Source organism: Mesoplodon densirostris, chromosome 7 (genome assembly GCF_025265405.1).
Source record: "Mesoplodon densirostris isolate mMesDen1 chromosome 7, mMesDen1 primary haplotype, whole genome shotgun sequence".
NCBI lineage: Eukaryota > Metazoa > Chordata > Mammalia > Artiodactyla > Ziphiidae > Mesoplodon > Mesoplodon densirostris.
The window spans coordinates 28,618,434-28,641,704 of NC_082667.1; the positions used below are offsets into that span (position 1 = coordinate 28,618,434).

Sequence of the window (23,271 nt, forward strand, 5' to 3'; positions counted from 1 at the left end):
CCTAGAAAAGCATCGATCTGCCCTTTAGCTTACGTTATGAGGTTGGAATAAAATCTTCCCAAAGACCCAGTATTTCTGCAACATTGGAGAAAGTCACCTGCTGTATTTTCATTACATTTTATGACAAAAGGAATCATAGATTAGGGCAAAACTCTGATGTAAAGGATGAATTAAACACACTGTTTCTCATATTATTAGCTGTGATATTACCTCTTGACCTTTCTTTTGAGATGTTTAGAATATTTGAGGCTGCTGATAATAGTTTAATATTACTTTCTTCACATTGATTAAATATACTTCATACATCACTGAACAATGAGTAACATTCAGATCGGCTGTCCACTGAACTGCCTATAAAGATGATAAAGTAAAAAATTAATCTTCAAAGTAAAGTCAACCCTGAAATTGAAATCTTTGACGCATACATTTCATAATTAGCTCATTCTACTAGACGTAAAATGTGAGGGTAATGCCCTTAAAGTAGTATATGACTTTTTTTTAACGTGCAAAATTAACAAGTAATTTCTGTCCCTTCCTATCTTTATGTGTCTCAAAATTATATAGAGGTTTAATCTGATCAATTTATGTTTTAAAATGCATGATTCAATCAGGTAATCCAAACGTAATTTGAGAGATTTGTTAATTTGTACAGCTATTCTAGTAGAGAGTATGTGAAACTCTCTGCTAAGTTCATGGAACAGTGTGTCCTGGTTAATCAAATATTCACTTCGTTCTCTACATGAATTAATTATTCCCAGATAATTAAAATACACTGGCATACATTTGACATCAAAACTCTACTAAATATAGTTTAATTTTTCTTGGCTGATTCAGAAATTTTTCTACAGGATCATCAGTAGCATTCCCCACACCTTCCCCCCAGTCTTTCTGTAAGTACTGGTAACAGAAGATTTAAATAGGGAGTGTTTTGACTAACATTACATTTGAACACTATATCTTTCATTTAATAAAATATAAAGATTCTAAAAATACACAATTCTTTCTTACTTGAAAATTTTTAATGATGTGTATTCCGATTCTTTTTCTATGATCGTCATTAATTTTTTATTAAAAACATTTTTAGGTTTGGATTGATAACTGAAACAGTATCTGAGTAATATATGAATAAACATATAAATATGAACAGTATATGAATAAAACATCAAAGGCAAAATGAATGTAATCTCTGCATTTTCTTCAAAGTTGATAAATTCACATCTCAGAGTGTTCAACATTATTGGAAAAGGATTCAGATATTGAAAATTTATTTTCTTGTATAAATTGTTCATAGTATAAATGTTTGTGAAGTTTAATATTTAATTGTGATAGTATTTGAAATCCTATTTTTTTAAGAAAGGCATTTTTTTTAGAGTAAATAATGATAAAACCTCATGATTTATTCACATACTTAAACAAACTGAATGATAATTGACAATGTATACTGCCATATCAATCAAATCTTGGATCATTTTTTTTAGAAATGTTGACACTGAAAGGAAAGGGAATGTGAAAAATTATGTCATTAAATATTCTGAAACAGAAACAAACCAGACTGGATTTCACCAACTTTTGGAGAGGTAAATACTACCCTAAATGCAAAGGTATATTCCATTCAAGTGCCTGAATGATTATAACACAAAATACATATGTACCTATATAAGAAAACAATTCTTAATATAGTGAGTCTGGAGTTTTTAATCTGTGAAATATGTAAGCTATGAGTACATGATACCAATGCTAATTAATATGTTTTTCCCCAAAATTTCTAGGTCTGGTGATTTCCCCTAGCTTCTGAACTACAAACTCTGTAAATTATCCCCATTAAAAATATATATATTTCACAATTTTACAGCACTTTGGTTTGAATTTGTTTGAACTAAGGGCAGGATATTTACCTACTTTTTTTTTTGATATTTACCTACTTTAAATCAATTTTTAAATGTCACTAATCTATACCATATTTGTGAATTACATTATAATTTTTCTTTTCATCAATATTTTCCTACCCAAACAAGATTTATTCCCATAGAATTTGATAGCTGTTCAAAAGTAAAGCACCTGGTATAAACTTTTTCACAAAATATGTCTTGCTGAATATGAGAGTGTAGTTTTATAGAATTTAAGGAAAATTATGCTATCCTTTAGTAATTTAATAATTCACTTTAGATGGTTTCGAGGATCTTTTGTTGTTGATTCTTCCATCTGCAAAGCTGAAGGGAGACCTAACAGCATAACAAGACCCATTTAAAAATAATAGATATAGACCGTTTTTGTTGATATTTAAATTTGCAGGAAACATGGAGTATTGGAAAAACCAGTCCTGAGAGAACAAAGTCAGAGATAAGACTCTGCTTTTCTGGATACTCTGTAAATCCAAGCCACGTGGTTATCAGTCCTAACTCTTGGTGTGAGGGTCAAAAGACTTCATTTCTAGGACCCTTGCCCCCATGTATTGGGTTGGCCGAAAAGTTTGTTTGGATTTTTCTGTAACATCTTACAGGAAGACCCGAATGAACTTTTTTGGCCAACCCAGTAACAGAGAAATCCCGAACTGCTTACTCAGTATCTCAGCCTCAGTTTCTTCCCTGTTATTCTATGATGATGCCCTCTCAGGAGGCCATATGATGTAGTAAAAGACCCAGAGAGTTTTAGGTTTGAATTTCAGCTTTTGTACTCACTAGCTTTGTGACCTTGGGCAAGGAACTTAATCTCCAGGCTCAGTTTCCTTATCTGTAAAATGGGCTTCTCAGAAAGGGTGTGAGAATTAAACAAGAGAGTAGACATGAAGTGCTTGCAGTGTGTGGTACATTTTAATAATGTGTTGCTGACTTTTATGTGTCAGGTGCTTTACAGGTATTCACACATTTAATCTCTAAGATATCCCTATGAGATAAGTACTGTTACATCTCCCTTTTACTGATGGGGAAAATGAGGCTCAGAGAAGTTAAGTAACTTCTCCAAGGTTACACAGCCAATACATGAGAGGGCTAGAGTTTGAACCCAGGCAATTTGACTGCCGAGTACACATTCCTTATTAGGCACTTAAGAGCCAGTTCTTTTCTTCTCTCTCCACTGATGTTGGCTGGCACATGAGCTAGTTAGAGGAATTCAATACAGAGGAAACAGCTTATCCCGTTCTCTCCAACCCACCTACATGGGCCAGTTGAATTCAGCACTATTAAAATAGGGTTTCCACAGAACTTCTTGGAAAGTTCCTGATACGAGTCTACTATTTGTACCTTGAAAATACTGTGCAATATTAAGGGTCTGGGCTAGTAACAGGTAACAACTTAGTAAACTATTTCCTATATATAAAATTTGAAGTTTTAAGAGTTATTGAAGACAGGGTAATTCTGTAGATGAAGTTAAGGAATATGTGCCTGGTGGTAGCTACCTCAAACTAAAGATGTGTTCTTCAGTGGCTGCTTATGTTTTGCCAGTGTAGCCAGTGCAAAGATAACTCTTCTAAAGCACAGTAGTGAATTTAGATCTGAATTTTAGCGTCTACTGTTGGATTTGCATTTCCGAAAAGAAAAGAAATATAAAAAAATAAAATAAATAAAAAATAAAAATAAAATAAAATAGGGTTTCCGAAAAAAGAAGAAAGAAAACTCCACCAGCTTCCCCTTCACTTTACTCTCCCACTTGTCCTAAAACTGGTTACTCCCATAGTTCAAAATTCTCTGAGGAAAATGTGAGTGGGATCAGGTTATCATGATTGTAACTCTCCTTAGGTCATGCTTGGATTTGGGATGAGTAGCAGGAATTGGGTAGGGTCTTTGGGCAGCATCCAGAGAGAATTAAGCAAATCTTCTGGTTGGGGCTCAATTCTCTTACAGTTCTCCCTCCCACCCGCCCCGCAATACCTCCACCCTACAATTCTTATGGATGAGAAACCCAGCCCAGTTCTCACCAGCCCATCAGCCTCCAGAGTTGTGACAGGAGAAGGAGAGACTTAATTCCCACTGGCTTATTTCCTTCTAAGACCTCTCAGAAAAATGGAGGGCCTAATTATCTGCTCAATTGCTTTTGGCCATCTAAGGTAATAAAATTAAGAAATATTTTTCATACAGCTGAGTCTTCTTGATGAGCATAAAGTCACTTCTAACTCATTTACTATAGACAGTACATTCTAATATAAAACAGCATTCTTTAGGACACGACCCATCACTCTGTTTAGCTCTACTTCCTCTTCCCCAGAATTCCACCTCTTTACCTCTACCCTAAACTGACTATATAGATTCCAGCCTCTTCACCTCCAGCCCATCTTGCACTTTTCTGACAGTTAACTTTCTAAAAAGCAGATCTGACAACACCATACCTCTACTATAATTCCTTCAATGACTTCCTGATACTTAACGGGATAAAGGCCAGGTTCATTAGTCTGGCATCCTAAGTGCTTTCAGTTGGTTTCCATCTTCTTTACCAGCTTCATCTGGCTCTACCTCTTGTCCACAAACTCAGCTCCAGCCATATAAAATTTCTCTTAAGTCCTGACCCTACTTGGTGAACTCCTGTTTATTCTTCAAGGCCCACCCCAAATGTTACTTCCTTACCTGAGTCTTCCCTGGAAGAATTCATTGTTTTTCCTCTGTGTCCTCACCTCCCTAGCCAGGTGCCTATGACAGCACCCACTAGTTCATATCACACTTCAGTTGCTGACTGGTCTCTCCCCGCTACTAGAGAAGGAGCCCTTCAGGAAACAAGGAAACTGTATCATTCATCTCAATATCCATCCACAGAGCTGGCCCAGAGCTTGTTTGGGGGAAAAAAAAAATCACTGTTTAATGTTTAACTTGGCAAGAATTTCCTATTTGAAAGGGAGTTAAAGAGCTATATATAGGGATCACTTCTGGTGGAGAGAGATGAGAAACTGCTGGGTGATGGATGTAACTTTGGAGAGAGTAGAACTTCAACAGCAAAAGCTGAGGAAGGTGTTTCATGTAGAAGGGAGAACAAGAGAAAAGGCACACAAATAGGAAAGTGTAGGGGCATACTGAGGAGTGAAGAATAAATAATCATGTGGGTTTTTTTGTTTTTTTGATTTGTTGATCATGCTTGGTACTGTGCTAAGCATATTTCATAATCAACCCTTAATCTTCACAGCAACGTTGAAAGGTTAGAAATTTAGGCTTAGAGAGCTTAAAGAATTTGCCCAGTCTTACAACTTGGAGAGGGAGAATGAGACTCAAAAGGGGGCTGCTGGTTTCCAGAGCCGAGCTCCTGACTATCCTACAGTCCTACTGAGCTAGTTGTTGTTAATGATCCAGGCCCGTGATTTCTTTTATTTCCTCTCTTCTCTGCTGGAAACTTTGCATGTACAAGGTCAATTTTTGTGTCTCTTATTACAGGCGCACTGAAATTTTACATTTACCTTCTGCAGCTCGGAGATTGTTCAGTGAAAAGGGGAAGGAAATCTTTGCCCTAAAAGACCTTCAAAGAGAAGAACTGGTAAAGACATGAGCATGAAACTGGAAATATTAATATATTGATAGTATTAAAAGGAAAGTGTTTTTAAATATAAGACTTCAAACACCATTTTTTTCCTGTTATTTTTTCTCAGAATTATCCTAATTCAGCAACCATCAGAAAGTAATAAGAATAGCTAATTGTTGAGCGCTTACTATGTGTCAGGCATGATTTTCAGGGCTGTATGTAATAGAACTCATTTAATGCTCATCACAACCCCTTTTATAAATGAGGGCAGAAACTGGAGAGGACCACATTATTAACCACTTGTGGTTTCTGCCCTACTCTTTTTTTTTTTTTTTTTTGCGGTACTTGGACCTCTCACTGTCGCGGCCTCTCCCTCTGGCGAGCACAGGCTCCAGACATGCAGGCTCAGCGGCCATGGTTCACGGGCCCAGCCGCTCCGCAGTATGTGGGATCCTCCCAGACCGGGGCACGAACCCGTGTCCCCTGCATTGGCAGGCGGACTCCCAACCACTGCACCACCAGGGAAGCCCCTGCCCTACTCTTTTAAGGGGGTAGATTCTGTATTCTTTTCGAGGCCTTCAAAATGTAGTTATTTAATGATTTCTTACTAAATGATTATTTTACCTTTTCAGAAAAAAATAATCATATCTATTTTTTCACACACTCTATTTGGGAGGTTGGAGAAGGCTGAGAAGTGGAAGGACTTTAGCTGCCCAGCCTTTCCCCCGACTTATGGAATTTACGGTATCAGCTTGAGAAGAAAACCTGCCTTGATTGATGCCTGAAATTCTCTGAACAGAGAACCAAGCTTGTACCAAATTATCAGAACTTGACTCAGACTCTGAACGTAAAGACCAGTTGAAAGAGTCTTAAACCCAAGTACCAGTGACTAATAGCAGAGGCATCATGGCAGAGTGGAGACCCTCTGTTCTTGGAGTCTGGTAGACGGTGTTGTTGTTTTTTTAAAATTTATTTATTTTTATTTTTGGCTGCATTGGGTCTTTGTTGCTGCACTTGGGGTTTCTCTAGTTGTGGTGAGTGGGGGCTACTCTTCATCACGGTGGGCGGGCTTCTTATTGCAGTGGCTTCTCTTGTTGCGAAGCATGGGCTCCAGGCGCGCGGGCTTCAGTAGTTGTGGCTCACAGGCTCAGTAGTTGTGGCTTGTGGGCTCTAGAGCACAGGATCAGTAGTTGTGGCCCACGGGCTTAGTTGCTCCGTGGCATGTGGAATCTTCCCGGACCAGGGCTTGAACCTGTGTCCCCTGCATTGGCAGGTGGATTCTTAACCACTGCGCCACCAGGGAAGCCCTAGACGGTGTTTTAAATTCTAATTCTATCACTGCCAAGCTTTCTGTTTGTTTGATTTTAATATTTTTGTTTTTCCTGCTGTGCTTATTCACTGTGTTATTTTAGAAAGAATTTAAGGTAGATGCATTAAAACATACGACACAAAAAGGTAAATTTAACTTAAAGATAAGTCGATGAGGTCACCAGGGCTAAGGGAGTATGTGTGAAAGGAGGATGAGATGGACCCAGGAGTGATTGTTATAAGGACCTACATATTTGCTAGAAATGAATCTGTCAACTATTCTGAGCCACCAACATGAGGGTTGAAACATGAACAGTTACATGATTAAGTATATCCATGAGAGAAAAAGAACCATCTTGATCAGAAAGAAGATATTTTTGAGAAAGTTTTCCCTAGGTCCACATACAAAGTATGTATGTAATGATCAGTGAGTGGCCTTAAAAAAAGGCAACATTGAGTTTCTTTTTCTTTTTACCGAGTCTTTCTCAATATATTACTCTACTTTTTCCTCACTTCAAAGAAATATGTATTTATTTAAGGACATTTAGGAAGTACATATAAGCAAAATCAAGATGAAAAAGTATCATCCATAATTTCAGCATCTAGAAATATCCACATTAACATTTTTGTGCATATACTGCAAGTTCATTTATACCAGTGGTTGTCAGAGTTTTCTGTAAAGTGTCAGATAGTTAATATTTACAGACCATATGGTATCTATTGAAACATCAGCTCTGCCACTGTAGCACGAAAACATTCACAGATAACATGCAAATGAGTGGGCATAGCTGTATTCCAATAAAACTTTATTTACAAGAACTGACAATTGGCGAGATTTGATCCTCAGCCATAGTTTACAAACCCCCAATTTTTTTCAGTGTTTAACTTTTTATTTTTTTAACATCTTTATTGGAGTATAATTGCTTTACAATGTTGTGTTAGTTTCTGCTGTATAAAAAAATGAATCAGCTATATGTATACATATATCCCCATATCCCCTCCCTCTTGTGTCTCCCTCCCACCCTCCCTATCCCACCCCTCTAGCTGGTCACAAAGCACCGAGCTGATCTCCCTGTGTGATGCAGCTGCTTCCCACTAGCTATTTCATATTTAACCCCCTGATTTATACCCACTTACCTTCCCCCATCCCTCCCTTCCTACTTTCCTTCCTTCTTTCCTTTCTTTAAAAAATCATTTTTTCTACAACTTTTTATTTTGAAATAATTAAAAATTCATAGGAAGTTGCAAAGATAGTATGCAGAAGTCTTTTTTCAGTACAAAACCCTGTAGATCCATCAAACTTGTTGCTTTTATCAATAGTTTGTGCCTTTTATCACTGAGTATTATTCCTTTTTATCACTGAGTATAGTGCCATAGTTTGTTTAACCATTCACCTATTGTAGGGTGTTTTGATTGTTTCCAGTTTGGGCTATAAAAATGCTGCTGTGAGCAATTGTATATGGGATTAGAGACTCATTTCTTTGGTAGGTGTGTGTTTCATGTGGAGAACATTGGATCAATTCTGATCTGTCCATTGCTCAGCAGAAGAAGCAAATCTTCCTGAGGAACTTAGCATCAGATATTTCTAAAATTCAAACTTTCTGCAGTACACGTAAGATAGAGGGTAAGCATTGGAATTATTTACTTTATATATGTACAGCCAAAAAAAAAAAAAAAAAAACAACTTGATGATATTGCTTTTTTAAAAAAAATCCAACTTTGTTTAAACAGGTCATATTTCACCCCTGCATCTTGCTGTTTACCTTTAGACTAATTTTTATATTTAACAGAGTTGCATATTTTAATTCACACTGTACTTTAGATGTGCAGAGAAAACATACTTTCTTTATTTTGTCTTTAACAAATTGGGCCTTCTTTGTGAGCCCCAGGTACCCCCATCAAGGAAAACTTTAAATGTACAGTCAGGTTTAAGTTTGTCCCATACATTAATTTAAATAGTCCCTTTCGGGAAGGCTTTCAGATTTCTCAGTTTCCAGACTCTCACTTTAGTTCTTCTCTAGGATGGAAGGAAAGAACTTGGGGTGCAGATCCTCTTGCTTTCTGGGCCCTGCTGGCTGAAGTCCATGGCTGGGTGACAGTGTTCCATTCTTTTGTCCCAGATAATGCTTTGGGTGGTTGGTACTTCCTGCCTGCCTCAGCCTCCCCTCTGCTCCCTCTGGCCCTCTGCAGCCTGGTTGTGGTTGGGTAGCCATCTCTACAAATCCTTGCTACAGAACCTCTTGACCCCTGCTTGGCAGCCACTTCTGGAAAGCTCCCCTGCATGGCTCTTAGTAAATCCTGGGTCATGGCTGCACTTCCCAGAAACCAGATCCAGGTTCATGTGGCTATGCCACAGATTGGAGTGGTGAGGACAGCTCAAGAGGTAACTCATCACCGTGTCCTGAACCATAGGCAGTGTCCTCAGTGTTGCCTTGTCTAGCTAAGGTTCCTGCAGCAAAGCCTGTAGGCAGAATCACGACACCCAGTGCTGGTTTTCTGCCTTCCTTTGTGTTCTGCCACAGATCCCCTCAGGCCCAGAAATGGTAGGTTTCCTCCAGGTCAACACTGAGATAAGCTAAATGGGAGCTAAAGGCTTTTGGAAAAGACCCTAAATCATGACAGTGTCATCTGACTTACATGGCCATTGTCTTGTGCCTGAATGTCAAAACTGTATTTGTACTTTTGCTTTCCTTTTGTAACAATTTTCATTCCTCATGGTCTTCCACCTTCCCTTAAGGCTACCCCAGGACCAGGAAAAAGGTCCTATATATAGAAGAGAAAAATCATTAATATAATTTAAAACATTATCTTATTGCATATCTTGAACACTGTACATTAAGCTTTGCATGTGTCTTTTAAGGCATTGGGAACTTTCATTGAGGAGTTTGGATCCCAGAGAATGACCTAGAGGCGTACGTCTAAATAATGGAACCCATTTGAATAGTTAGAATTTATAACTAACTTATTTTTGGAAAGACCTATTTTTTTAGCACTTTTGACTAAAAATGTCTTGAGAGGAAAGAATTTACAAAAATTAAATTAAGTGAAATCCAATTTGTTAGTTTAAAGAGCAACTATCAATTATACTTAGAATGTGTTCTCTTAGACCAAATAGCTGGAAATTTTCTGCATTTTTATTTTAATACGTGTTTTCAAAATCCTAGTGCTCTGAGGTCATAACTAATATGTCCTTGCAATTTGTGCATTTCTCCTCAGCTCTTGTTTTAGAAGTCCAAAGTGACATTGTGTTGGGAGCCAGGCTTGCTGTGCGGAAACCAATTTTTGGAGAAGAGAAGCAAATTATAGAACCAGAGGAAAACCAAGTGCAAAAAAATGCTTTAACATTGGGAAATGCTTCCAGTGAAATTCTGTAAGTAATCAGTGTGGCCAGAAAAGTTACCCGGTTCCTATTTGAACTCAGCTCATTAGCTCAGTAACACCACAGAGCCCATGCAGGGAACCCACGCCAAGTTTATGAAACTAATGGAAGTTGAAGAGCTAGTGTTTAATTAGTTTCCTGGCAAAAGGATAGAGCTGGAGCTTCAGTGTTCAACCACCACAACGATCTACTTTCAGTAATTTTGTTATGATGTTGCTATTTTTAAAAGACTGGAATCTTAGAACTGGAGACATTTATTTGAGGAATTCATCATGTTTTTGTTTCCATAAACATGGACTTCAGGAACAATTATGCTTCTTCCTTAATGTAGGTTCAAGTTGAATGCATGTTAATATAAGTTATCATCCTGGATTGCTGAAATAGCTTTCTGATTGGTTTCTATCTCCATAATCTCCTCCTTCCAATTCAGCTTGAAGTTTCGTCTATGGACAATCTTTCTAAAACACAATCCTCTTTATACAGTTCTTCAATGGCTACCTATTGCAGACAGAAGACAATGTTTAGTCTGGAATCCCAAGCCCTCCTGACCCTGGTCCAGGCCTGTCATTAACCCTCATTTGTACCCCCATGCCCACCTCCACTCCACACTTTTTCTTTGTGCCACATGAATTCCAAGCTCCAGCTCGGCAGCTACAAGCTGTCTCTGGACTGCGGCCTACTCCACTGATGCACTGCTGCAGGCCTCTCACCACATATTCATTTCTCTCCAGCTGACATGCCCCAACCTCGGTCTGTGGAAGGATTCTTTATCATTGAAATCAACCATGACAATGACTATACCAGCAATGTACTTAGCAGTTCCCTCCCCTCTACTCCACCAACCACCACCAATTTGGGAATTCCATGAGGGCAAAAACTCTATCACACGTGTTCTGTGAAGACCAGGATAGCTGACTTTTGTCATCCTTTACAGAATAAATGAAGGAATCATTGAATTAGTTTCCAAATTATAAAACCAAAAATAGCAAGTCAATTACCATTGCAATAGCTGAAAATTAATTTGTATACAAATTAATTTTCATTAATCATTGGTATACAAGCTGTTTTAAACAACTGTTTCTATCCTCAATTACAAGAATATTAACTTTAATGTTAGGAATCAGACTTCCTCATTTTCATGGGTAGTTCATCTGGTCCTACATCCTGACACTAACAAAGGCACCAGAAAGCCTTTTTCAGAGAGAGTGATTTGACCTATATTGTATCTTCCTCAATTGTTAAGAAAATTGGCCACAAACTTTTCTAACATTCCCTTTTGTTCTTCTTCTAAAGAATGTATCTAGCGTCTGAGTTATTATACTGCACTTGGAAAAAAATAAATAAACAGAAAGTTAAAAAAAAGAAAGAGCATCTTTGAGAGCAAAGATTCTTGTTATTCTGATTCATAGATTTCATCAAGGCCTGAAATCCTTGAGCTAAAAGCCTTTGAGTCCACTCAAAACATAATGCAGGAACATGGTGACTATACTTAATAATACTGCACTGCATATTTGAAAGTTGCTAAGAGAGCAGATCTTAAAAGTCTTCATTACAAGAAAAAAATTTTTGGAACTATCTGAGGGGATAGATGTTAACCAGACATATTGTGGGGATCATTTTGCAATATATACAAATATCAAATCATTATGCTGTACACCCAAAACTAATATAGTGTTATATGTCAATTATACCTCAATTTAAAAAAAAAAAAACATAATGCAGGAATCTCCTGCACATTCTAGGCAAGCTCCTTTGATCCAGCCTCTTCTTGAATACTCCTAGGAACAGAGAGATCACTATTTCACAAGACAGCCCATTTTAATGTTTAAATAATAATTCAGAATACCTCTATCCTTCTATGACTCCATTGGTAAAGTAGACCCTACCCCACCTCACCCAGTTTCCATCACAGTTTCCTGTTTTATTCCACTTGTGATATTCATTGTTTGTTTATTCATTTACTTCTCTACTATCTCTCTTCTTCCCACTAGAATGTAAGCTCCATGAATCCTGAGAACTTAACTGTTTTGTTCACCACTATATCCCCAATACTTAGAACTCTGTGCCTACAATATAGTAGATGTTTAAGAAATATTAGTTAAAGGAATGAATGATTAAATAATGACTAGTTTTATGAATGAATGAATGGACATGAATCAATAAAACAAGATGTATTTTTTAATGGCTGTTCTAAAATTAACTTGACTGTCCTTCATTTGCTTGGGAGCCGAGGAATATATAGATATCCCAAGTTAGAAAATCCCATCTGGATTTGGAGGAAGAATCTTGTTATGTCTAAGAATGACTTTTTTTTCCGTCTGTTTCCCTCAAAGAAATGGAGTTGGTGGGAAAGCTGTGTTTTTTATTTTGAACACAAGATGGCACTGTTGTTTCTTTAACTGTTAATGAAATTTTTGTCTTCAGAAGCTGCTTGTGCTGCAACTCTGAATAAGGCTGTTGTTACCCACCAATTTCATATCCACATGTAATACTTTTGTTACATTTGAAAAGTGTATGGTCTGCTCTGCTAACGCAGGAATTGTCCCTGGAGATTTGGGTAATTCGATATTGCTTGCAGTTACATCAAATTACCGCAAGCACCTTGGTGACCACAGCCTCCTCCAGAGAACTTTATTTACACATATGCACATTTAGAGTGCTGAAGTATATTTATCCTGCCTTCAGCAGAGCAGTCCTCATATTGTGTCATGATCCCACGGAAGCAAGTGTACCCTAAAAAGTGCCTGGGGATTTGATATATTCAGATCTGCATGGTGGTTATGTTTCCGTTCACGATTTCACCTTTGTTTTTTTTGTTTGTTTGTTTGTTTTGTGGTACGCGGGGCTCTCACTGTTGTGGCCTCTCCCGTTGCGGAGCACAGGCTCCGGACGCGCAGGCTCAGTGGCCATGGCTCACGGCCCCAGCCACTCCGAGGCATGTGGGATCTTCCCGGACCCGGGGCACGAATCCATGTCCCCTGCATCGGCAGGTGGACTCTCAACCACTGCGCCACCAGGGAAGCCCAACGATTTCATCTTAATAAGAGGCCACAAGGCTGACTCAGTTATTCAAACTATGACTATTTAAGTGTTTTTGTATATTATTCTCTATCAAAACCTGGTACATTTGTGCTGGTGCTATTTGAGTCTCTCTAGATTTTTCTATTGAAAGGAAAAGTTATTAAGATTCCTTAACATTGTCTAATGAGTAAATTTTATGAAACCTAGTAATCTAGGCTGTCTGTTCCAGGCAGAATTATGACACATTTATGGAGTAGGCAAGAGTCTCATTCCACGTTTGTTATGAATTTCCAAAACTACTGAGTAGGCTTCATCTTATTTTTGAAATATAATACATGACCCCATTTTTTTCCTGAGTAAATATAACAAAGATGCATGCTGTTTATTATATGATTGAGGATTCATTTGCAGCTTTATATTAAAAAATCTAAATTGTGTATTAGTAGGATGTGAATTTGCAGTGTTAGGCACCATTATGGAAATATGACTTCCAGATCCACCAGTATCATTCAGGGTATTATCAGACTACACCTCAGAGAAAATTCTGTGAGTATAAATCAGATTTCTTAGCCTTCTGTTTCCTTCTGAACCTTGATAGAGATTCACATGCAAGGGCCCATCTCCGAATGAAGGCTTGTCACACACTTCTCAGGTATGCCTGGCAGGAAACTTCTCATAACTTTGATGAAGATGACAGGCTTCCAAAGAAAATGGAAGAAGAGCTCTTTGAAAATGTGGAACCAGAGAAGAAATACAGGTAAAAAGTTGCAAGGGATTCCTGTTAGAGATTTCTACCTGGTCTTAGATTCACTCACTTAAGGGCAAAAATATTACTGAAGATTTACATTACTGTTATTTGCTTTTTACATCAACACACACATTTTTGTGTTCCTTGTGTTTTTGACTGAAGTATTTACAAGTACTGGTGGCAAGTACCTTCTCGCTTTAGCTGTGTAAGGTAATTTCTCGTTCACTGGTGTCTTTTCTATTAAAAGGTAAGCTCATCCATCTTTGCCTCCTGAGAACTTAGGACAGAGCCTGTATATTAGTTGAATGAATGTGTAAATGAACTTATGCATAAGCGTGTAAAATGCCTTGATGTCTTTAAGAAATTAGTAAAATGCAATTTCTTCCTTTTTAACTTAATTTTTTCTCTGGTCAAGGTCCAATGAAATGACAGGAATCTATAGTACTTGGTATTATTCCATAATCTTTATACACTTACTTAATGTTATAGCAGTTTACATGAATTAAACTGTTTTGGCTCTTCAACACTTAGCATTAGTCCATGCGCATAGTAGGGACTTAATAGACATTTACAAATTAATTGCCAATGCACTGTGATTTTTAATAAGGTTTAATAAGTCTGCTTAATGCTGTAAGAGATATTTAAGTATGAGATTCCTTTGAATTAACTTATTAGCGTATCATTATTTTGGTTTATGATAGCCTATGAGTTGTTAGGGAAGATTCAAAAACTTGGAGAATGGGATTCTGTTTGCCAGGGATTCTGTAGATAGAAGATAGAAATGATGATTTGAACAGAACTCCTTCATTTCTCTCTGTTCTGATTCATTGCCCTGTTCCTACCCCTACCTCTTTTTCCCTTTAAATTATCTCAAGTGAATTTTTTCTTTGCTGGTGAATTTCTCATGTTCTCTTGGATAAATATTTATTTCTAATATAAAATAAACTCAGAATTCTACTTTTTACATCAGCTTGACAATGCAAAGCAAATAACATTGCTGCTGTCCTGATGATAATGCTTCCCCATTATAAGTGCATTTGGTTCATGGCGGGTCTCTTGCCAACAGAACTTGCTATCTCCAGCACATCAGTGCACAGGACATTTTTCTGCCACTAATGGGATTTTCTTTATCTCAGCCATTCTCCAAAACAGAGTAAACTGCAGAAGGTTTGCCACCAGCAGTTTGAATACAGAGATGGGCAAATTATATGCTATGCTTCTCCTCAGCTAGTCTTGGGGGTGCAAGGCCCCAACCTGCGTTCAGGCATGGAGGTTGTTTTGGTGAAGAAAAAAGCAGATGGTAGTCATCAACATTGGAGGCACAAGGAAGACAGCAGGTAAACCCATTATATTTGGGCCTTAATATATCAAAAGGTGAATAGGAGCCTAAGAGATCCAGCATGGTCCCCACAGACCAGGCAAGGGTATATTTGAGGACTTTGGATCTTCTATTTAATGTGGCCAATAATATTTTTAACCTACTCAAGGAAGAGAAAGATAGTGAAGTCAAATGTAAGTGCTCAGTAGTCTACACACAACTCATCCACTACAGCTTCAGGTAAGAAATGTGAAATCTAGCCTACTAGGTTCATAGTTGTTGTTGTTTTTTTTTTTTTTTTTTAAAGAAGATGTTGGGGGTAGGAGTTTATTAGTTAATTTATTTATTTTTGCTGTGTTGGGTCTTCGTTTCTGTGCGAGGGCTTTCTCTAGTTGTGGCAACCGGGGGCCACTCTTCATCGCGGTGCGCGGGCCTCTCACTATCGCGGCCTCTCTTGTTGCGGAGCACAGGCTCCAGGCGCACAGGCTCAGTAGTTGTGGCTCACGGGCCTAGTTGCCCCGCAGCATGTGGGATCCTCCCAGACCAGGGCTCGAACCCGTGTCCCCTGCATTAGCAGGCAGATTCTCAACCACTGTGCCACCAGGGAAGCCCCAGGTTCATAGTTTTAATGGGCCATTGAGGTCAAGAGAGAGCTAGACTCTCATCTAATTTATTTGTGTGATTTGAAAACATCATAAAATCAAGTAAGAATTCTAAAAAGTCCCATTTTAAAAAATTTGCAGTACTTTTCATTAACACAGTCTTCTGCACCGCCCCACATGCATGCCTTCCCTCCCTCCCCTACTTCCATCATATAACCAACTGATGTGGCTTCCACTCACACAGTGAAATCGAATTGAATTCTTACCCTAATCAGATATATCAACCCAGTGCAATGGCTGGCCCTTGTTTGGATCTAGCTTGAAGCCCACCACTGTCAAAAAGGTTATTTCTGAGACAATCAGAAGAAATTTAAAATAGTCTGGGTACCAGATGATATGAAGGAAGTCTTATTAATTTTGTTGGGTGTCATAACGGTTTAATGGCTATGTTTTTAAAAAGTCCTGATCACTTGGATGTATATTGCAGTATTAACAGATAAAATTAAGAGAGATCTCAGCTTTGTTTTAAAATATTCTAGCAGAGCAAAAATTTTTTAAATGAGGAGAGGGGGAGGGGATGAAACAGGCATGGCAGAATGTTGATAACTGTTGTGTCCGTGGCGGTTTCTTATACATTCCCCTCTGGTTTTGTGCATGCTTGAAATTTCTTTAACAAGAGACATGACAACTCCTTGGTTTTTAGATGCTTTGCTTCAAAGTCTACCATTAGTGTTATATGGTGGGGCTCCAGGGCCCTCTTCAGTCTCTTGAAATACTACAGAAAATGTGTTTGTGTATCTGTGTAATACTTCTTTTTCTTTTTCTGGGAAAGAGCTGTGATTTGGGGATTCTCAAAAAGTGTGTGATGCAAAAGGCTTAGGGGACCGCTGCTTTGAGAGAGATTGTGTTATCTTCAGCAGGCGGCAGCAGAGGGCCCAGCATGGACAGGAAAGGAGCTAGCCTTCCTCCGCTCACTGTCTGAGATTCAGAGCTGCCAGCAAGGAACACATGCAGCCTTGTTTCAGAGACAGCTGAAAAGCCAACCTGTAGACAGACCTGGTGAATGTGTTCTTTTGCCCCATTTATCCTAGCTAAGCTGACTTTGTGACAGGGGAGCTAAGAAGCAGGCTTTTGGCCCTGCAAATGATTTGCTTTGTGGAACCAGAATTCATTCATTTAGCTGCAGAAGATTATCAAGGGCAGTGTTTTAGGTGCTGGTGCTTTAGCAAAGAACAAAACATAAAAATTCCTGCCCACACAGCTAGTGCTACCCCATCTCTACATTTCTGGAATTTAGAGCTGCATCTTACTGCCTTGGCTTTCTGTATTATAGTAGAAGTCCCGCTTGAGCCTAAGTTGGAATTCGAGCATGGCTGAAGGGCTATAGGGTGGACACACATGGGGAATGAGAGAAGTGACCCAAGGCACTAGACAGCCACACTTGATAAATTTAACTCAGGAACACTTGGTCATCAGAAGAGAGAGCAAGTTCTGAGTCCCGCTCAGTGTCTGTACTGCTTTTGGTTTTCACCCTAAGTGCTGTGGGGAAATCAGGAGGACGGGAAGGCTGTTTAAGTAAAAACAAAGGGAAGCTCACCTAAAACTCTAGGCACTCCCTCACTGCTTTGGAAAATCTAACCACATGTAACACCAAAGAGGATGGTCTCTTCCGATTTCCTTCCACTTTCCAGAACGCTCTGCAATGTTGTCGTATTGAGACTTCCCCATGTCAAGCCGTAGAAGAGAGGGACAGTTGGAGGGAGATGGTGGCATTGACTGATCGCTGGCTGGAAACTGCAGAGTCCAGAGAGAAGAGGTGGAGCCATGAAGGGGAGGAGCAGTGGGACAGGGTTCGCTCCTGAACACGTGGGTCACCGTCTAGGGACTCCCACAGACACTTGGGCACGAGAGGTTTTGCAGAAGTCTTGATGATTAGACGTGGGCATTATTCAGAGGAACGTATGTCCCATGGCAGAAATATCTGTATAGTGACCGTAATTCTGAGCTTTCTTCTACATTTTCCCTTGACATTTTGCTTTTGCTTTTTCGTGTAATTGGGTGTTGAAACCCATTTGTTCTGATAAGCTGGTGAGGCCTGGAGAAACTTGGGTTACACTATGTAGCAGAAACCTGTAGAAAATTCCATTTATGTGAACCATAGTCTTTTGATCTTCCGTATTTTTCCCAGGCAGTAAATTAGCATTTATTGAGGCAACTGCCCAATCAGAATTTGTGTCAATAGAGCAGAAGCCCAGTAGCTCACTGCCAGCATGATGGGAGGCACCAAGGGCTATCACTGTGCCTAGAATTTTCTACCTTTAGCCCTTTCATTCAGTCCTTTGGGTCTTGAATTACTTTTTCATTTTGGCCTTCTATTTAAAATAGAGAATAACTAGGAAATCTGTTATCTTAAGCAATTATCAGCAAAACTTCTTAAGGGAAATTTTGACTATGAGAACAAGGCCTAGCTGGGAGAGCACATAGTCTAGGAGAGAAATGAGCAAGGGGGCACTGGCAGGCAGTAGGAGCTTACCAAAGACACACTTACTTGGTTTCTAGCCACACAGAAAAATGGTCCAGGTCAACTTTTGAGATAAACTGGTATCTTTCTCCCATTTTCAACCCTGGCACAATCTGAATTAATCATTTGGTCTCAAAAGGGAAATATGAAAAAAATGCTCAGGGAAAAAAATCCCCAACAAGATTCAAAATTATAAAAGGGAAAATACAGTGTCATGGAATTCAGAGCTGAAAGAGATTTTGAAAATTTTCTAGTCTTAGTCACCTGATTATAAAGCTAGGTAAACTGAGACTCAAGAAGATGAAGTGACTTGTATGCACTCGCACTGTGGGTTAGTAGAAGAGGCTATGCTGTCGTGCTGGGATATTTCTGGGACACAGAGTCAGTTCTCACACTGCCGTTCAGCACGTAGTGGGCTTTATGTAGAAATCTAAAAGCTCAGGCTTCCTGCAGAATGTAAGCACTCCTGCAATGGGCAAGTGACAATTGACAGTCCAAAAAGGAAAAGAAAAGTCAACACTATCATGGCTGAGCATGGCACTGAAGCCTGGGAGAAGATGCTACATCTATTCTAGGCAGCAAAAACAGAGAAAGCTAGGCAACTAATCTAGGCACCTCAGTAAATTGTTGCAGGAAATTTACAATCATTCATTCATCTGACTACTGCTGAGTGCCAGTAAAAATGCAAGATGCAAACTATGCCACATGCTGAGGCTACAGAGATGAACAATATTGAATACCAGCTCTCGTGCTGTGCACAGACTTGATAAATGCTAAAAAGGTATTTGATAAAATTGAATACCCACTTTGGATTTAAACTGACACTTCGTTAACTAACACTAGAAGGAAGAAACACATTGTAAGATTAATAGTGATTGTCTTAGGAATATAAACAATGTTTCAAATTCTGTTTTAATTTTTACTATATTTTCTAGTATTTTGTAAATGCTTTACAATGAGGATATTTTGTTTTATGTTCAGAGATTTAAATTAGATATCTAGAATTTTTTGTCTTGAAAGGAAAAATACGTTACTCTTATCACAGATCTCCTCCACCCCCGCTTTCTCCCCTTTCCTCTACTCCCACATCATTAAATTTTATATTCAGGACTAGTTATATTTTCCACAGCAGGAATGCCACTGCTGGTCTGTAATGTAACTATGTTGACAGACATAAAGAACTGGCTTTTTCTATGCAGACAATATCCTTGAATGTTTGGTCTATTCTTGCTTTTAAGTGATGTACGGGAAAGAAATAGAAGGTTTTAGCTCTGTACTTTGCTTTCTTTTTTTTCAGTCAAGGAGGCTTTATTTTAGTTCCAATATAAGATAACTTAAAAATATTCAATATATATCTTGGACTTTTAGGGAATATTCATTTAGAAAAGAAGAATTTGAGGGAAAGCTATAAAAAAATCACAACAATCGATAATAGTAGCTCATACAAAGTGCCATGAGCCAGACAATATTCAACGCATTTTTTTATGCATTAACTCATTATATTCTCAGGACGAAAGTCCTGTGCGGTATGCACCATTATCCTATTCTACAGATGAGGAAACTGAGGCTGAGAGTTGTTAAGCAGGTCTTGAGATATACTCAAGATTTAAACTCAGGCATTGTGGCTCCAGAATCCATGCTCCTAATCACTCTGCCACATTGCCTCTCACAACAGCAAAACAGGTGAGGAGAGTGTCTGGGTACAATCTGGAGACAGAAAACACACAGTCATTTAAACAAGGGATGTTTAACATAAAGAATTATTAAGCTATGCTAAACGAGTGACTATCAGATTTTTTTTAAAAAAAAAAACCTCTATACGGTACTCTAGGGCTGAGGGAGTTGAGGACAAACTTGGGATGGGGTCCCTCCCAAAGTTCAGAGCTCATTGGAAGAAGTATGGATGCTGTCTACTGGATGGCAGGGAAATGTGTTGGTTTGCATGGCCAGATCTGTTCTGTGGTTGCTGGGCAAGCAGGAAGCCACACTCTGGAACTTAACGTGGGTGTGCAGCTATTGCTGGGCACGTGGAGATGCAAAGGTACAGGGTTGCTGGTACAGCAGAAGGTCTGGAGCACGTGGTGTCCATGTTGGGAGGGCCATAAGTGGATGATCACCAGGCCAGGCCTGGGCTGTGAGGGTATTAAAGGACCATGTGCATTCTGGGCACGTGGCTGGGACAGAGCATCCCTGGACACCCTCACTCCCAAACACTGACACCAGGCAGCAGCCAGAAAGAACAGGCACGCCCCTTTCTCCTTCAGTGTTCTTCCAGCACTCTGCACTGAGGAACCTCAACATCGTGCTTATGGTGGGGGAGAAATTCCCAAAGGATTTCACATCCATTAGCGCAGACTATGTATGGAGCCAAGAGGCAACACACAGATAAGGGGCACAGAGGGAGCTCTAAATTGGTCATGCTGCCTTGTGATGGGCCTAATCCTGTTTTCCCAAGGACCTTTCACCTGGTGAGTAACCCAGACCTGGTGCTGGCAGTGTCTATGACCAAGGCTGGAGATGAAGTCTGTGGCTATCCAGTTATTGCTCAGGTAAGATATGTAGAGGCTAAAGAGTAATTATAGCCCTTTATTTAGTTAAATTTAAGGAAAGCTCCATGCTTCCTTGTTGTGGAGAAAGAAAATGGCTGTCATAGAAACCTATCTTGAATGCCATTGTTAAAATATTTACAATAGTCTGCCTAGATTTCAAATTGAACATGTTCCTGTAGCTCTGAATTTAGTTTAATCCAACAGATGGTGATTGTGGGCTTGCTGCATGTCAGGAGCTATGCTAGTTACTTAAATCAAATCCAATGGCAAGCATGAGAAATTATCCCAATAGCATTCATAGCGTCTCAGTGGTGGGTGCAGTCAGGTGAATGGCTGTTAGATGCATGCATTTTAAGTTCAATGATTTGGAGACATAAGCAAGTCCCCTCTCACCTGGCAACGGGTGGGAAAGACTGTGGTCAGAGGAGTCTTTCAGGAGGGTGTGAGCTCTTCAATGCTAATTCTACTGAGACTCATTTGAAATATACTTTCAACATACTTTTGCAAATGCTTATAGCAGCCAAACAATTTTTGGAGACTCCAGAGAAGGCTGGCTTCATTTGAATTTTGGGTAAAGACCTATGGGGTTGGTTTTTTCTTTCCCACGTTTGTCTGTTATCCTCACTTACCAAAGACACTCCTAGACGCGTATATATTTTTCCTTGTTAGGAGGAGAAAAAGTTTAGGAGTGTCCCTGCTCTGCATTTACTTTCTGTATCCTCCACAGTATTTGCCATCTTTGTGTTGAACAGAATATACTGTCTCCAAATAACATTTGTTTTATTCCATATTTTAATAACAATGAGGCAACTTGTTTTGCAGGTCCTGAATCCAAAATTGGGATATAGCAATCTGGACAAATACCACAGCTTAAATAAGTCTTCTACCCTGATGATAAATATGGACTAAAATTTTATTCTAGGAGACACAGTATATATAACATCAAATTTTTCCCTGTCAGGTGCCTCTTTGGCACAGACCACAGTGAGATAAAACCTTATGCAGATGCAAATTTTGTACCGTAATCTGTTACATAAAATTATAGATATGGATGTTTTCCCCTAAGGTTCCCATTTTATAAGAAATGAGTTTGATCCCAAAGTTATTTGTATTACCTTTCAAGAGTTTTTTCTTTGCTTGGTGTTTCATTTTTATTTCTTGAAGCAAGTTTGTGAGAATACATTAAAGTTCATGTAAAATAATAAAAATGAGACATGTTAAGTTAATGTTACTAAACCCCCTCCCTGTTCCTTGAAATGTAATCTTTGTTTTCCATACCTCTGAGGGATGCTCTGTTGTTTGACTTATTAAATCAATTCCTGAGATCATTTATTTTCCTCTTCACTATCAACCTCTCCTTGGTAAAGTAGGTGTTATTCACTACAGAGTTCTTGAGGTGTCATGATATGTTTAGTTGGAACTAATCTAGTGGTTTAAATTCCTTGAAATTGAAACTACTCATTTTTTTAACTTATGCTCAAACCAAGTTTTATAATTACAATAAAGATGCTGTTTCTAATACATAAAATGGAGTGTACTCACATGTTTTTAAAAAAACCTTCTTGATAACCAGTGAAATGTAAATTAAAATATCAGCAAGGTACTGTTTTTTATTCATTAAATTGATGGTGCTTTGGTAAGAGTGTGAGGAAAAGAGGCCATTTCGTATAATATTGGTGGAAGGGTAAACTAGAATAACCCTTCTAGAAAGCATCTGTTATGATAAAACTTTATATTATACATCATAATTTTTTTAATGATCCTGTTCCTTTTTATTAAATTTTACTTTATTTTTTTTATACAGCAAGTCCTTATTAGTCATCAATTTTATCCACATCAGTGTATACATGTCAACCCCAATCGCCCAATTCATCACACCACCCCCCACCACCCCACGGCTTTCCCCCCTTGGTGTCCATACGTTTGTTCTCTACATCTGTGTCTCTATTTCTGCCCAGCAAACTGGTTTATCTGTACCATTTTTCTAGGTTACACATATATGCGTTAATATACGATATTTGTTTTTCTCTTTCTGACTTACTTCACTCTGTTTGACAGTCGCTAGATCCATCCTCGTCTCAACAAATGACCCAATTTCGTTCCTTTTAATGGCTGAGTAATATTCCATTGTATATATGTACCACATCTGCTTTATCCATTCATCTGGCGATGGGCATTTAGGTTGCTTCTATGACCTGGCTATTGTAAATAGTGCTGCAATGAACATTGGGGTGCATGTGTCTTTTTGAATTATGGTTTTCTCTGGGTATATGCCCAGTAGTGGGATTGCTGGATCATATGGTAATTCTATTTTTGGTTTTTAAGGAACCTCCATACTGTTCTCCATAGTGGCTGTATCAATTTACAGTCCCACCAGGAGTGCAAGAGG

The 23,271-nt window shown here is 38.7% G+C and overlaps 1 protein-coding gene across 1 annotated transcript in view; it reads left to right on the forward strand.

Annotated features, from left to right (window-relative positions):
* The window catches only part of DCDC1 (doublecortin domain containing 1), a 472,935-nt gene that overhangs the window by 419,169 nt on the left and 30,495 nt on the right, over positions 1 to 23,271 (forward strand). Inside the window, 6 exon segments of the mRNA XM_060105173.1 lie at positions 5,352 to 5,451; positions 8,233 to 8,368; positions 9,961 to 10,114; positions 13,743 to 13,901; positions 15,029 to 15,229; positions 20,789 to 20,882. Coding sequence (XP_059961156.1) covers positions 5,352 to 5,451; positions 8,233 to 8,368; positions 9,961 to 10,114; positions 13,743 to 13,901; positions 15,029 to 15,229; positions 20,789 to 20,882 — 844 coding nt within the window.